The 16,528-nt window shown below is 32.5% G+C and overlaps 1 protein-coding gene across 2 annotated transcripts in view; it reads right to left on the bottom strand.

Annotated features, from left to right (window-relative positions):
* LOC128669484 (nephrin-like) overlaps positions 1 to 16,528 on the bottom strand; it is a 161,036-nt gene that overhangs the window by 21,322 nt on the left and 123,186 nt on the right. For both annotated transcript variants that reach the window (XM_053744352.2, XM_053744353.2), the window contains 3 exons: positions 11,327 to 11,437; positions 10,574 to 10,780; positions 1,395 to 1,549 (listed from right to left, as the gene is read on the bottom strand). In XM_053744352.2, the coding sequence (XP_053600327.1) occupies positions 1,395 to 1,549; positions 10,574 to 10,780; positions 11,327 to 11,437 (473 nt within the window). The remainder of the gene's footprint in view (positions 1 to 1,394; positions 1,550 to 10,573; positions 10,781 to 11,326; positions 11,438 to 16,528) is intronic.

Genomic DNA, 16,528 nt, shown 5'->3' with positions numbered 1-16,528 from the left:
TGTTTATTTCTAAGTAGAATAAGAATGAATACAGGGATGAAAACTTTATTTAATTGCAACATTGATAAGACAAAAGTACAGACCAATTAAAACTAGATTAATAATATTTTTAATTTATCATTATTCAAAAAAAGGAATGTTATTAGATTTCTTTTTTTATGTTGCACTTTGATGAATGAATAAATGATGATGAATTAAAAATATTATTAATGTAGTTTAAAATGGTCTACATTTTTGTCTGATCAATGTTGCTATAATAAAAAAAGTTATAGATATTTGATGTAATTAAAAAAATATATAAATTTTACAAAATTACACATTTTGCCGTTTTATGCAAAATATTTTCGATCGTTCCTACGAGATCAATTGTCCAAATCCATAATGTTAAAGTAGTTCATAATATTATGCAGGCATGAAAAAGTAGCATCAAAAAATTGGTATGAAAAATGTGGCATGAAAAAAGAGAGGCTTATACTTTAGAAGTGGGTTGATGTGATGCTGAAAATGATGACGATGTGTCCCACTGTTGGGCAAAGGCTTCCCGTTCCTATAGCATAGATAAATTTGCTAATAGAAACAATATAGCAATGCTACTCATCAAATAAAGCACAGTGAATCTCAAAATTATTATAGCTTTAAATGTCTCGGGTTATTCACATTTTCTTTTGAAGTTGTACTTTGGCAGAAGATTGATGTTTTCAACATCTGTAGAAAATATTTCCAGTTGCTTTTACTTACAGCTTAATATTCAAATAGTTTTCTACTTGATTAATGATTTTAATTAAGTTATATTACAGTTTATTAGGCAAGGGTTTGTTCTATTAAATTTAGATATTGATAAAATGTCCTCGACAAATTTTACGTAAAAGTCCAATTTAAATACATTTGAGTATTTTAATCGCAGGTAAAAATTGTTCAGCTCAATTTATGACATACTATTCTCTATTTCTTGTTCATCTAAGTTGTAGACTGCCTACCTTAATTAGTAACACAATTCGTTATTTTCACAAAAAAAAAAAACACGAGCTACTTCGTAGACATAGACATAATATTTTGATACACGTTTTGATTTGAAAACACGTTTTAACTGTTGTACAACATATCATTTTAAATATATTTTTTTAAATTCTAGTTAATTTAAAAGAAAACTGTTTAGTTAAACTAATGTTTATGAATTAACTGCCACTAAATAGCAGTGTTATAAAAGTCACGTAAGATGCGTTTAGACGACTTGAATAAGATCTGATACCACCGTTAACTCACTCGATAATTATATCAAACCATTCATTCAGAAATTAGATCATCACTTCACTATTTCACGTCATATTAGAAAAATAATTCATATTTACCAAAGCTATTAACATTTTGGATTGAAATGAAGGAAGGAATCTTACCTTCTGTAGAACATTAGCATCCATAGGCTTATCATCTAACAACCAAGTGATCGACGCAGGAGGTCTCGCACCCACTGCCCTACAGGCCAGCTCTGCTTCTTGTCCAACCGATATAGGCTGTTCCCTTGCCAGAATTTCTACTAGTAGTGGTCGCACTGTAAGAAAATACCTTTGTCATTAGTTATTCTATTATGTTTTAAATAAGGTCAATGACAACGCGTGGCATACTATCGAACACCGTTTGAATAGCGATTACGACTCGGCAAGAAGAAGTAGTTCCTCTATTAATTCCTTTGATGGGACTGATACTTTTTGTCCTTTAAGGAATAAATGAATAACTTTAAGAAATAAATGAATAACTTTAAGGAATAAATGAATAACTTTAAGGAATAAATGAATAACTTTAAGGAATAAATGAATAACTTTAAGGAATAAATTAATAACTTTAAGGAATAAATTAATAACTTTAAGGAATAAATGGACTAAAGGAATACTTGACATATTAGTCCCTGTCAACATGGACAAGCTTTAAATGAAGAAATTTGTAATTATCGAATTCAATGCATTCTTGATGAGTATCAAGAATGCATTGAATTTGTGAGTTACTATAGTTGAACTAGATTTGGTTTTTCGAAACCGAAAGAAAAATGTAGAATATGCTGTAAATTTTATATTCTTTTATATACTATTGAGTTACGATTCCTGTAAGCTCGAATTCAGCTAAATGGAGCCTACGAGTTTTGTAACTCTTGGCTCTGTCTACCCCGTAAGAGATAAAATCTTGATACTGTATGTATACTTCTTTACGTAGGAAAATGTGTCGCATATTATTGAAGGTTGAAACTTAGAGGTGTACATTTGAGAAATTGTACATTTTTAGAAACTTTAAATATTTATTGTCTACAATCGATCAACAAACCATTTGTTTTTATCAAAATAATCAGGGGGCTACCATGAAACATAAAACACGTAGTACGTCATTGCGTCCACACGTTCTCTTTTTTTTACACGATATGGGAAAAAGAGACAGCATATGGACGTTAGTAACGTGCTACGTGTTTGTGTGTTCCATGATAGACCTTTAGATCTTCTTTTTTCAGTTTTATTCTTTACAGCTGAGGGTTGTAGCCAATAAGTGGAATATAACACACACAACTTCGTAGATAAATGAAGGAAAGAGGAAAAATAAGTGGGGTTCGAATCTGGGAACTTTTGGTTCATTGGTGGGCATCACGGGCGTCTTATCCACTTAGAGTCAAGTTGCTTGTAACGTCATGCTCCATTGTGCTTCACTTAATTTCACTTTTTAATTTTATGACTCCAACGCTTGTTTACCAATGTGAAGGTTGAGAAAAACATTGTCATTATCACTTAGAATTATAATCAGTTAGCCATTCTACAGCAGCAATTGACAGGTATTGTATTCCATAGATTTTGACATTGACATACGTCAAATTTCGATACAATTTCTACATTGGACGTCTGTAGAATTTTTAACCGATTATAATTCTTAGTAATAATTACAGTGTCTTTCTCAACCTTGACATTGGCAAAATCATCGTTTGGCCAAACGATGGAGCCATAAAGTGAAGTGAAGTACATTGTACGTCGAGGGACGTCCAAAAAAGCGGAACACGACAGAGCAAATGGAGCCGCGCTTTACCCACCCTCGCTTCAATAACAATAACAGATACGGTTCATTTTAACCAAAATCATCAAACAAGTCCAAGATCCATTAGAGCTAACTACATTACCTAATTTTACCGCCACCCTTATAATCCATAAATCAATATCCCAGTGTCCCCGAAAGACAACAATGCCTTATAAAGTACAGAGAGAAATAAAAGCGGCTAATGGAAATACATTAACAGTTCAAAAGTGTAATAACAAAAATACGACTAAACGGTCGAAACGGGCGTTTGGCGTGTGATTCACATCAGGTTTAAGCATTACATCCACTAAACTTAGTTGAACTATGCACGCTTAGCTTAATCTAGCAATTTGAGCGTGTTCCCGTACTCCGTTACGATGACGCGGTACGAGGATTGGACACTGACATGCGTTGACGTACGTTGAAACTTCAACAGTTTTTACTGTTATGATAGTTGAGTTTGTTGTTATAATTTCATGCTTTTTGAAAGTGGACTTTTTAACGAACTTCTCTTAAAATCCAGCTGAGTTGTTACATTCTATTTTTTACAATTCTCTGACCTTATTTACGTGTATACACATTTTGTTACAAGTTAATAGTGGGTAGCAACAGTAAAGCACTACTAGTTAAAAACTGTGTTATGTGCAGGGTAGGACCACAGTCCTACCTGTTGTATTTTAGTTATGCTAGCCAAGTTATTTTAAGATTGGTGGAGGTTCAGCTTTGTGAAATAATGAAGAATAATTTCCTGCAGCGCTGTCGGACAATGTAGTCGCAAATAAGAACTAATGGTAGTTATGCCACAAAAGAATTTGGTGGCGTATAAGCTGTCATATTTGAGATAATCCCGGGGATCTAGGCTAATCGCGCGGATTTATGTGGATTCCCCGCAATAACCGAGAATGAAATGTTTAATGCGGATATTATGAAAGTTTTGCTACTTGTACAGGTATTGCCTACTGATTAATAACGTCGTCGAAGCGAAGTTAAGAAAACGTAATATTTCGTAGCTTTTGTGCACCACTCTAGAAATTTCGGACTAAAATAACCGTTTATTGGCTGTACATGCATTGTTCTTAAAATAGCAAAATATTGTATGATAAACAAAATCAGTTATACTCGTATTGCAATTGGGCAATAATTGCAGAATTTGAGTAAGGAAAATGATTTTTTTATGGAATTTTTTTTCGAAGTATAATGGTCATAATTGGTTAAAAAACGCCCAATATTGACATAAAACACCGCGCCCTCATTTACTTTCTAATCTTCATAGATAGACAAATATTATATATAAAGAAGAAAATTTGATATATAATAAAGAAAATTATAACTAAAGCCGACAAAAGCTAGAAATATGTACGTACTATTATGTTCGTCATATATCACGTATACTCGTTAAGATGACATAGTGCGTCACCTTTCGCACTGTCATGACGCGGTTAGTTACACAAATACTTAGTGTACAGTCGACACCGCATATCAAGAATTAAATCTGCACGGACCTCTATGCTGTGGTGATAGTGAAGAATTTGCAATGAATTTGGACAGGTTGATGTTGTGTCGACTGTATATTTGTATTTTCTGCTATATTAAGGTTTTCTCGCCAATTCCTATGGTTCATTAGAGTAGATTTATAAGTATTAGGTAATATAAGTTGAATATATGTTACGTGTGTACACAGTTTTCGGATCAGGAAGTTTTAAAAGCCAAATGTTTTTGGGTGTACACAGGTCGGTATTAATTCTCAAATAAAAATTACATTTATATTTTTTTTTATTCAGCACAATTTTTCAGATTATTCTTTTAATTGAAATTGTATCGACTAATAGTAGTAATGAATAAAAGTTTTATTTAAAATTTCTAAAATTAGCAGTTTTATCTCTAATTGAAAATAATTGTAGAAATGTCTTCTTTCATCGTAATTGAAGCAAATCGTTTCCAACCTTTATAAATAACCAACTAAAATCTTCAATGTCGAAAATTGCTTCCGATACCAAAATTAAAAGCAATTATTACCAGAAATAGACGCTTTTATCCATCAAAGTGTATGGTCTCTATTCTAAATAGCCTTACAAAAGCAACAATAGTATATTGTGACACATTGTGGGGTATTCGTCACAATGGCGTCATGATCGAATTCCACTGGCATATTTTATCCTAACGTGTCCCTTCTATTGTGGTATATCCTATGAAAGGTGAGCCGTCATACACTATTGTAAAACAACCTTTCACCTTAGAACACCTAAGAATTCGAGGTTACGTAATCTATACTTATAATAAAACTGTAACTGAACTATGTCTATACATAGGAGATATTTAGGGGAAAAAATAGGAGAGGACTATTTAGGGTCAGTAGTAAAGAATTCTTTTAACACTTACATTATAATATTTTTGAAAATGTCTAATATTGATTTTTTTGAGTTGAGATTACAATATACTGCGATACATATGATTTAAGAAAAAAAGTACTGTCTGTATATCCCTGTGTACGCTTAGCTCCTTAAAAAAAACAACGCAATTTGATGCTGTTTTTTTAAATAGATACGAATGATTCAAGAAAAAGGTTTATATGTATATTATAGTGATATTCTAAGATCTTTTACAACAAAATACTGACAAACATAGGCTCCCATATCTTCCACTCTCTATAATAAAAATATTACGGTAAATTTTAATCAAAATTGAATAGAAATTAAAAACATGAAATCAGCGTCAAAAAGGAACATAGAACCAAATCTAAAACACCATTTTGAAAGGTCAAATTCTAAAATTTATTCAGAACTACTGATGTATGCGTTCAACTTTGCAGTATGAAGTTCTAGTTCGCTTTAACAGTCGCTGACGCTTCGCCCCTAACGCCATTCTGCTGACGGAAGCCGACGTTTCATGAGTTATTATTCAATAACTTAGTTCTCGTCACTGTGACACATAGTTCACATGTGACGAGTAAAATGGGCGAGTTAACTTGCGATTCGACTTGGCTTGCTATTCATGACAAACTTTTTATTTTATAATAGTTTAAAATGGGTTCAAATGTGATGAAGTTGTCTCGCGATTTAACTTTATTTATTACATATGATATCTTCAAAATGGTGAAAAAGAATTATTAGAACTTTCTTACTCAAACACGTCGTCAATGCAATATATAAAGCTTTTAATAATAGTTACTTATTTTGACATTTCAACTTAGCTTGCAAGGAGCTAAGTTGAAATGTCTTATTCTTTGATATTCAAATGTTAAATCAATAAGTTCATTATTCGACTTAGGATTCTTCACATCACTTGACGTCAAAAATTAACTTAAAACTAAGTGGACTTAGCTTTAAGTTTTTTTTTTTTTTTTCAATTTTGAATATTTTTTTTGTAGTCAAAGTATAAAAGTAAAAAATATTTTTCACTGTGTTTTGAAGAGTATATATCACTAGAGTTTTACACGATTTTCACCACAAGTTGTAAGGTAATTTGTAACGCCACGCATTATGATCTCTTTAGTCATATCGCGTGCGCGCTATGTGTATACACATTTTGTTACAAGTTAATAGTGGGTAGCAACAGTAAAGCACTACTAGTTAAAAACTGTGTTATGTGCAGGGTAGGACCACAGTCCTACCTGTTGTATTTTAGTTATGCTAGCCAAGTTATTTTAAGATTGGTGGAGGTTCAGCTTTGTGAAATAATGAAGAATAATTTCCTGCAGCGCTGTCGGACAATGTAGTCGCAAATAAGAACTAATGGTAGTTATGCCACAAAAGAATTTGGTGGCGTATAAGCTGTCATATTTGAGATAATCCCGGGGATCTAGGCTAATCGCGCGGATTTGTGTGGATTCCCCGCAATAACCGAGAATGAAATGTTTAATGCGGATATTATGAAAGTTTTGCTACTTGTACAGGTATTGCCTACTGATTAATAACGTCGTCGAAGCGAAGTTAAGAAAACGTAATATTTCGTAGCCTTAGTGCACCACTCTAGAAATTTCGGGCTAAAATAACCGTTTATTGGCTGTACATGCATTGTTCTTAAAATAGCAAAATATTGTATGATAAACAAAATCAGTTATACTCGTATTGCAATTGGGCAATAATTGCAGAATTTGAGTAAGGAAAATGATTTTTTTATGGAATTTTTTTTCGAAGTATAATGGTCATAATTGGTTGATAAACGCCCAATGTTGACATAAAACACCGCGCCCTCATTTACTTTCTAATCTTCATAGATAGACAAATATTATATATATAGAAGAAAATTTGATATATAATAAAGAAAATTACAACTAAAGCCGACAAAAGCTAGAAATATATACGTACTATTATGATCGTCATATATCACGTACACTCGTTAAGATGACATAGTGCGTCACCTTTCGCACTGTCATGACGCGGTTAGTTACACAAATACTTAGTGTACAGTCGACACCGCATATCAAGAATTAAATCTGCACGGACCTCTATGCTGTGGTGATAGTGAAGAATTTGCAATGAATTTGGTGAGGTTGATGTTGTGTCGACTGTATATTTGTATTTTCTGCTATATTAAGGTTTTCTCGCCAATTCCTATGGTTCATTAGAGTAGATTTATAAGTATTAGGTAATATAAGTTGAATATATATTACGTGTGTACACAGTTTTCGGATCAGGAAGTTTTAAAAGCCAAATGTTTTGTTTAAAACAGGTCGGTATTAATTCTCAAATAAAAATTACATTTATATTTTTTTTATTCAGCACAATTTTTCAGATTATTCTTTTAATTGAAATTGTATCGACTAATAGTAGTAATGAATAAAAGTTTTATTTAAAATTTCTAAAATTAGCAGTTTTATCTCTAATTGAAAATAATTGTAGAAATGTCTTCTTTCATCGTAATTGAAGCAAATCGTTTCCAACCTTTATAAATAACCAACTAAAATCTTCAATGTCGAAAATTGCTTCCGATACCAAAATTAAAAGCAATTATTACCAGAAATAGACGCTTTTATCCATCAAAGTGTATGGTCTCTATTCTAAATAGCCTTACAAAAGCAACAATAGTATATTGTGACACATTGTGGTGTATTCATCACAATGGCGTCATGATCGAATTCCACTGGCATATTTTATCCTAACGTGTCCCTTCTATTGTGGTATATCCTATGAAAGGTGAGCCGTCATACACTATTGTAAAACAACCTTTCACCTTAGAACACCTAAGAATTCGAGGTTACGTAATCTATACTTATAATAAAACTGTAACTGAACTATGTCTATACATAGGAGATATTTAGGGGAAAAAATAGGAGAGGACTATTTAGGGTCAGTAGTAAAGAATTCTTTTAACACTTACATTATAATATTTTTGAAAATGTCTAATATTGATTTTTTTGAGTTGAGATTACAATATACTGCGTTGATTTAAGAAAAAAAGTACTGTCTATATGTCCCTGTGTACGCTTAGCTCCTTAAAAAAAACAACGCAATTTGATGCTGTTTTTTTAAATAGATAGAATGATTCAAGAAAAAGGTTTATACGTATATTATAGTGATATTCTAAGATCTTCTACAACAAAATACTGACAAACATAGGCTCCCATATCTTCCACTCTCTATAATAAAAATATTACGGTAAATTTTAATCAAAATTGAATAGAAATTAAAAACATGAAATCAGCGTCAAAAAGGAACATAGAACCAAATCTAAAACACCATTTTGAAAGGTCAAATTCTAAAATTTATTCAGAACTACTGATGTATGCGTTCAACTTTGCAGTATGAAGTTCTAGTTCGCTTTAACAGTCGCTGACGCTTCGCCCCTAACGCCATTCTGCTGACGGAAGCCGACGTTTCATGAGTTATTATTCAATAACTTAGTTCTCGTCACTGTGACACATAGTTCACATGTGACGAGTAAAATGGGCGAGTTAACTTGCGATTCGACTTGGCTTGCTATTCATGACAAACTTTTTATTTTATAATAGTTTAAAATGGGTTCAAATGTGATGAAGTTGTCTCGCGATTTAACTTTATTTATTACATATGATATCTTCAAAATGGTGAAAAAGAATTATTAGAACTTTCTTACACAAACACGTCGTCAATGCAATATATAAAGCTTTTAATAATAGTTACTTATTTTGACATTTCAACTTAGCTTGCAAGGAACTAAGTTCAAATGTCTTATTTTTTGATATTCAAATGTTAAATCAATAAGTTCTTTTTTCGACTTAGGATTCTTCACATCACTTGACGTCAAAAATTAACTTAAAACTAAGTGGACTTTGCTTTAAGTTTTTTTTTTTCAATTTTGAATATTTTTTTTGTAGTCAAAGTATAAAAGTAAAAAATATTTTTCACTGTGTTTTGAAGAGTTCACTAGAGTTTTACACGATTTTCACCACAAGTTGTAAGGTAAATTGTAACGCCACGCATTATGACCTCTTTAGTCATATCGCGTGCGCGCTGGCATGATTGTTATTTCTGTCAGTCTAAATTCAAAATTTTAAATTATTGTTCCACTTGATATTTTGAAATCACATTTTGACTCATTCATTACTATAACGATATCGGCACGTACCACAGTACGGTATATCTATAATTATTTATAGACCCTTGAAGGGTAAGTATTTTAATATGTTTCGTAAAAGTGTTCTAAATTTTACAGTGATTTAGTGCTATAGTTTATATTTTGTTTTTATTGTTCACAGGTCTGTATTTTATTTATTAATTATATTATTATATAACTGTCTGCCTTTGCCTATTCCTACTCCCACCCTACCTGAGATTACCCTACCACCTAACAAAGTATTTTGTTTACTGTGGGAAATTGCATTGATTATGGATACTTACAGGCTAGTTGCTAAACACATGTGATTGAATAATAATATTTGGTACTAGTTTCGCCAAATTTCGGGAAATTCAAATCATGTAATACCACAAAACGAAATCTGTGCATGTCTGATTACTTCTATTCATATTACGATGAAAGAGAGAGATGTAACTCGTCAATTCAACTCGCCCAGTGTGAACATCGTCTAACTATGAATATAAAGCGGTATGTTGATATTGTATGCCTACTTAATAACACAAATGAGATTGGTACGTGGGAGATATATCAAGCGTTACAGGGTCTACTGACATATTTGTTTCATGTATTTATACAGATATGCAAATATTGCTTTTGGTAAATGGTGTTATGTTAACCATCATTATTTGTTTTACGGAGAAAAAGGAAATGTTTTCTGTATTCATTTATATTCACATGATATGAAAATTCAAATGTAATCTATAGTCGAAGTAAATATTTTTACAAGAAATAAACTTGCAATGTTAGGTTGGATTGCAACTCAATTTTAAAGCTCAATTTTATATATATTAAATATATAAATATCCATTCGTGGGCCATTCAGAAAAAGATCATTTTCCATCATGACCCGACCGGGGATCGAACCCGGGACCTCTCGGTTCAGAGGCAAGCACTTTACCACTGCGCCACCGAGGTTGTCAAAATTGACTGGTAGAGGATGCTTAACTAAATAAATAAATAAAGAAATACTCACAGTACAATTGTATTTGCACGTTGACCCTCATAGGCTGCACCATGACCGTATTGTCAGCAGAACACGTGTAAACAGCTTCATAGTAATCCCTGGTCAATTTGGCTATCCTCAACTCTAGAAGACTTAGTCTGGACCCATCTTCTACCGGCTCTAAGGTGGCTATGACTTTGTCGTTCCGCCACCACCGTACACGTGGCATGGGTTTACCTGGATAATGTTAAAAAGTTATCTTGAATATGTACCTATTTAGGTAAATAATTTACTTGGTCAATGCTATCGTTATCATACTAATAAAAGTAGGCTTCCTTGCACCTTCCAATTTTTCAGTAATTATTTAAAAAAATATATGCCTGTTTCGCCGCTTTCTGCTGTTTCTGTTATGTATCTGATAGTATATATTATGTAACATATCAACCAGCGTTAAAATTGTGTTTCAAAAGTTTCCAAGAAGGCAGACTTATCCATTAGTTAATTTGTCTGTCAAATTACAATAAGATATTTTATAAAAAAGCGGTGAAAAATGACATAAATTATGTAAAAAAATGTCTAATGTCGAAAAGTGTCCAATTAGATGATTTACTTTAAGGCCGTGTACACCGAATTTATACAATGTGTGCAAAAAAAACTTACGAGTTACAATTCTACATGACACGACTTTGTTAATAATATGTTCTTATATATATTAGAAGTATGTCATTTTACAGTTTAATAAAAAAAATATTAGGAAAAAATCATAGCTAATAACAGTTTTACCTCCACTTACAACACAGGTGAGTTTGAGACTAGTATTTTCTATATAAGGTCCGGCTACTCCTATGACTTCTTTGTCTAGTTCGTCGAATATTTTCGGTTTCTCTGGTAATTCTGTAAAAAATAATTATTTGAATAACGACGAAATTCCGCGGCCACACGTAAATTAAATTTACAAGATATTTGCTCATAAAGGTCACTTATTTCACCAATTTCAATATAATATTGTATGTCATTACGCATTTGTGTTTTATTGTAATGTAAAACGAACAAGTATTTTTTTTAATTCACGGTGTATCAAGATGCTCCATCTACAAACTAACGATACTTTTTTAAATTTTAGCAAAGAGTTTTTATGTCAGAAGAGTGGTCAACATTTTATGAATAAAATTAACTTTGTCCTTCATAGTCGTATACCTCATGGTTATATTGGCATGGCTATTCATGGTTATTACATGGAATGAAATACACATAACAACTTTCTTGGCATTATTAATGGAGTGGTTTGCCATTGCCTTCTCCATTTCACACACAAGTTAATAAGAATCAACCAGTGTGCAGGTGTCCTCACGATGTTTTCTTTCACCGGATTAACTACTTTAACAAGCAATTAAGGATTTATTTATTTTCTGAGTTTTTAATTCCTCGCAAATATGTTAAAAAATGTCGTATGACACGTGCGCTTTGAAAATTACAGCCAATTGCTAGCCCGAGCCGTAGGCGAGGATTACAAGAAAGCAGAGGCTGTAATTGTCAACTTATCGCACTTATATCATAATGTATTATTAGGAAAGTTTTTTATAGCTGTGGTTATTAGAGAAAAATAAAATACGACAGCAGCACTTTCAAATCAGAAATTCTTTATTATCTTTCATCTCCGCTTCCTGTCCGTTTATATACGGGGCTGTGACGCCGCGAAGCACCGAGTCAGCATAAAAAGAAAATATTTATTACACCAGTACATGCACGACCACCACGAGAAAAGGTACCTAATGGAGGGCATCCATACGAATATTAAAACGCAAGTCTGTCTGTCTGTCTGTTCCGCTATCACGGCTAAAACGCTGGACCAATTTTGATAATATTTGGTATGCATATAGTTATAGACCCCCTTTTAAATGTAGGCTACTTTTTTTTTCCAAAAATCAACTCCCAAATTACTATAATAGGGGGTGAAAGTTTGTAAGAAAATGGTCTGTCCCGCTTTCGCAGATAAATTCACGCGGGCGACTATAATATAAATGTGCAAGTGAAACGACTGCGACTTTCCTACATAAGACGCATTTTCTCGTGACATAATACTCAATAAATATGCACAATTCTAAAACATATTTAGAACCGGAAAACAAGCTATGGCCACAGATACAAGACAATCCAGAAATTTAGCTATCTATCATACGGAAGCACAGACTAGAATGGTTTCATTTAAAATTTATCGATAACTATTTCGAGTTGCGACTACAAACTTCCAATGCGCCACTCTGAACACTCCATAAACTACCAGCAATTTGTATGTAACGTTTAGTTTGCAGAATTAAATGATTTGTACATTTGAAAGATTAACATATAATTAAAACTCGTTGTTTTATCACAAAAATGAAGCGTAAGAACAGAGGAAAAGTAAACAGGTTATTTTGATAAAATAAAAAAATCGATTAATTTGTTTCTATCTTTTCAATGTTTAGTCACTTTGGGGCTAACTCAATCTGTGTCATTTGTACCTATATATTTATTTATTTAACGTGTTTAATATGTACACCATGATTTAGCTCTCAACAACATTTCGGGAAGTTAAAATTAGAATTTTTCATGTCTCACCGAAAGTTTTAGAGATTAGCGTGTTCAAATAAACACAGCGTTCAATGGATCAGGATTTGATGTAGTAAATTCACAAATGTAGGTGATTTATGTGAACGTGACGTAATGCCGATCAACATGGATAAATCTGTGTTTGTACGAAAATAGTGCGTGCTCCGACGACTATTGGTTTAGCTTAAAGTTATCCTATAAAAAAAATTGTGTCACCGGCCTATCCACTGAAGTGTTCCATTTAGCGCACCACTTTGAATCAAACCTTAGTTATGGATTCCGAAAATTGCACCACAATGAGGAATACATTTCTATTGTTAATGTGTATTAGAAATTAAATCCTTATACCTATTTATTTTCCCTATACAACGAGATTGGTTAAACCCATATGAAACTCGTGGCCGTACCTCGAGTGTCATGTAATTGTAGTATGGTGATAATTTTATTATTTATTTTTTTAAATTGATAATTAATTAATTACTCATTACTCATCTTAGTAAACTAGAAGAGGATAATAAGCTAATTTGTGATTATTTAACTTAAAAACGCATGGTATCTACCTAAGTATCCAATTTGGCATAAAAAACAATTATGCCTATATGTATGTAAAGAAAAAAATATGCCTAAACCTATGAATTTTCAGTTAATATTAACTTTAGAACTTGAAATAATAATTGTACAATTTGATGAGGTAATAAAACATGAGATAAATTACACCAATAAAGTTGAAATTGGCCAAGCGCCAAAATGCAATATGTGGCGTGGTGGTTGAGCAAAATGGTTACTTTATAGGGTATACAGATTTAGGCTGGGTTCTTTATTAGCTGTAGTAGCAAACCATTAATCACCCATACAAATTCGCACTAGTATAAATTCGAGAGTTTTATTAGCCGCTTCGGAATTCGTTGATTGGATTTCGATTGACTGCGAGTGAATAATTGTTAATAAATAAATGAATACATATAGAGGCTTGCAATACTATATTTATTACGAGCAGCCCGTCCCAGCTTCGCTCGGGTAAAACTATAATAAAACTTTAACAGAAATTACCCTATAGGTAATCAGATTTAAGTAATTCAAAATAACTGAAGTTCAGGATTCGAACCATCAACAGTAACAACGTGAATTCAATGGTGTTTACCGTTGGGCTGTCTACTCATATCTTTAGTTGAAATTTTGAATGGGATTATTCGTTAGTTCTTTTCACGAAACAACAAATAATCCCATCTCGAACAGTCGCTATCCTATTGTTGTTCAATTGTTATTTTTATCCCCAGGATCGAAGGGATTAAATGAAACAGAGGTCTAATAATAAAATTGGATAAAATAAATTAACATCACATCGAACATACCAAAGATGGCCGTCGAAAATTCTCAGGGCAAAACGGAACGTATACCATTCGTTCGGAATGTTTCCCTAATAAATATTTCATAGCTCCTAAAACCTTATTCCATCATACACAAGTCTGGGAGATGTGACCAATAAACCTACACTATTTGGCTTGGTAGCGGCAAACATAAATTGTAACCAGGTGACTTTACCAATAAAGTATAAACGAACACGCTTTTGCGAAACGGAAAAATATTGCTTCATTACATAATTCTTTATTTTCTCCCTTAACATTTAGTAGGTGGATATCAAATTATATTGTTAAATTTCTTTATTTGAAAAGGACAGGTATACTGGTATATTTAACAATCAACAATGTATGACTCAATATTTTAATGTAATGCGTGTGTTATTTTAAAAGAACTGTGAACATTTTAGAATAGAATGATCTCCGAATGAAAACATTCATTCAAATCTCGAGGTTATTGTACTTCATTTTGTTCTTTTATTTCGTGCTGGTCAATTCTGAATACTTTACTCATCTTACATATTTTTTTCATTCACAGAAATTATTCCGAATTTCGCGAGATTAAAATATAAAAAACTTTTCAGTTAATTAATTGTAAAATTTAACAAAAGGGAATAGTTTTTTTTTCATTTCCACCCATATCAAAATTGTGACTTTGGTTTCTATTTTACAGTCAACAATTTCATGACTCCATATGCTAGAGAAAATTATGTAGAAGCTCACACACCATAATTTATTTATATAGCTCATCTGTACAATAAAATTCAGAATTTTATTGGACTAAAATATATTTTAAAATTTTTATACGATTGCCATAATTGAAAACAAATGATACGAGAAAAATATCTACTACTACTACGTACTTTAAAACACAATTTGCACAATGAAAAGTTACGCTAGAGGCGTCCGCATACGCGTGGGCCAGGTTAGTCCATAGTAAGTATGAATACAACCACAATTTGCGCAATGAAAAGTTACGCTAGAGGCGTCCGCATACGCGTGGGTCAGGTTAGTCCATACAACACGAATCACCCTAAACTCCTCGAAAGTCCTCAGTGATAAAAGGCACGCACGTTGGGATAGCCATAATTGAGTTACCCTACATTAAACTTTTTTCCTCCAGAGTCTGGACCGTATATTGCTAAAATAAAGCCAGCAGAGATGTCCCGACACGAAATTACTTTGACCCGGCTGTAATCTTATCGGGACATTGTGATTTTCAGGATGAGGCGTTTTATATTCCAGTTGATTATATTGAAGAGGGGGTAATGATTTACGTACTGGGGCAGGTTAAATAGAACTATACTATTGGCTATAGACGCCTTATGGGTGGCCCTCATTGAGATAAAGCGGAGCGGTGCGACGGGAAAATATCAGAATAGATCATACATTTGAAATTTTCGTGTAGCGTCGCATCGCGTCGCTTTGTCTCCTATTTAACATGCCCCAGTAAAATTACGTGACTTTCAACATTAACTGACGAATAGGCAAGTTGACATAAAATTACTTGCGGACGTAAAAAATATCTGGGTCATTTATTACTGACACAAAGGCAATCTATTGGAGAAAAGTAACATCAAAGCGTACAAAATTATGTTTACTTTTTCCAACGATTCGTTCAAAAAAAAACAATAATTCTTTATATTAAATTTCGGATGATATACGTCACTACCGCCGACTTCCAAAGCACAGGTGAAGAAGAAGCGGCGCAACAAACTTTACCGCATGCTTTTCGTTTTTTTTTGTTAGAATTAAGATGTTTATTGCAATAAAAATACATCTTTTGCTGAAAAATATACATATATATCCTACTTATGTTATTCCACACGGCACCAAATGTATTCATTTTAGTGTCGTTTATATTACTAATGTGATTTGTGTGCCTTTTGGTGCCCTAAAGAAGAGCATAAGTATTTTTAAATATATCAAGATTTCAATATCTTCAGTAAATCTTTTAAGTTTTAAATTAAACATTAGCTTTTTATGTGTTTGAAGATCTTTCGACTTTCGTTATTTTAATTTGATCAATGAAATCAAA

The sequence above is a fragment of the Plodia interpunctella genome, chromosome 4, assembly GCF_027563975.2.
Source record: "Plodia interpunctella isolate USDA-ARS_2022_Savannah chromosome 4, ilPloInte3.2, whole genome shotgun sequence".
NCBI lineage: Eukaryota > Metazoa > Arthropoda > Insecta > Lepidoptera > Pyralidae > Plodia > Plodia interpunctella.
The sequence above is the reverse complement of the archived record's forward strand: the minus strand, read 5'-3'. Positions and strand labels throughout refer to the sequence as shown.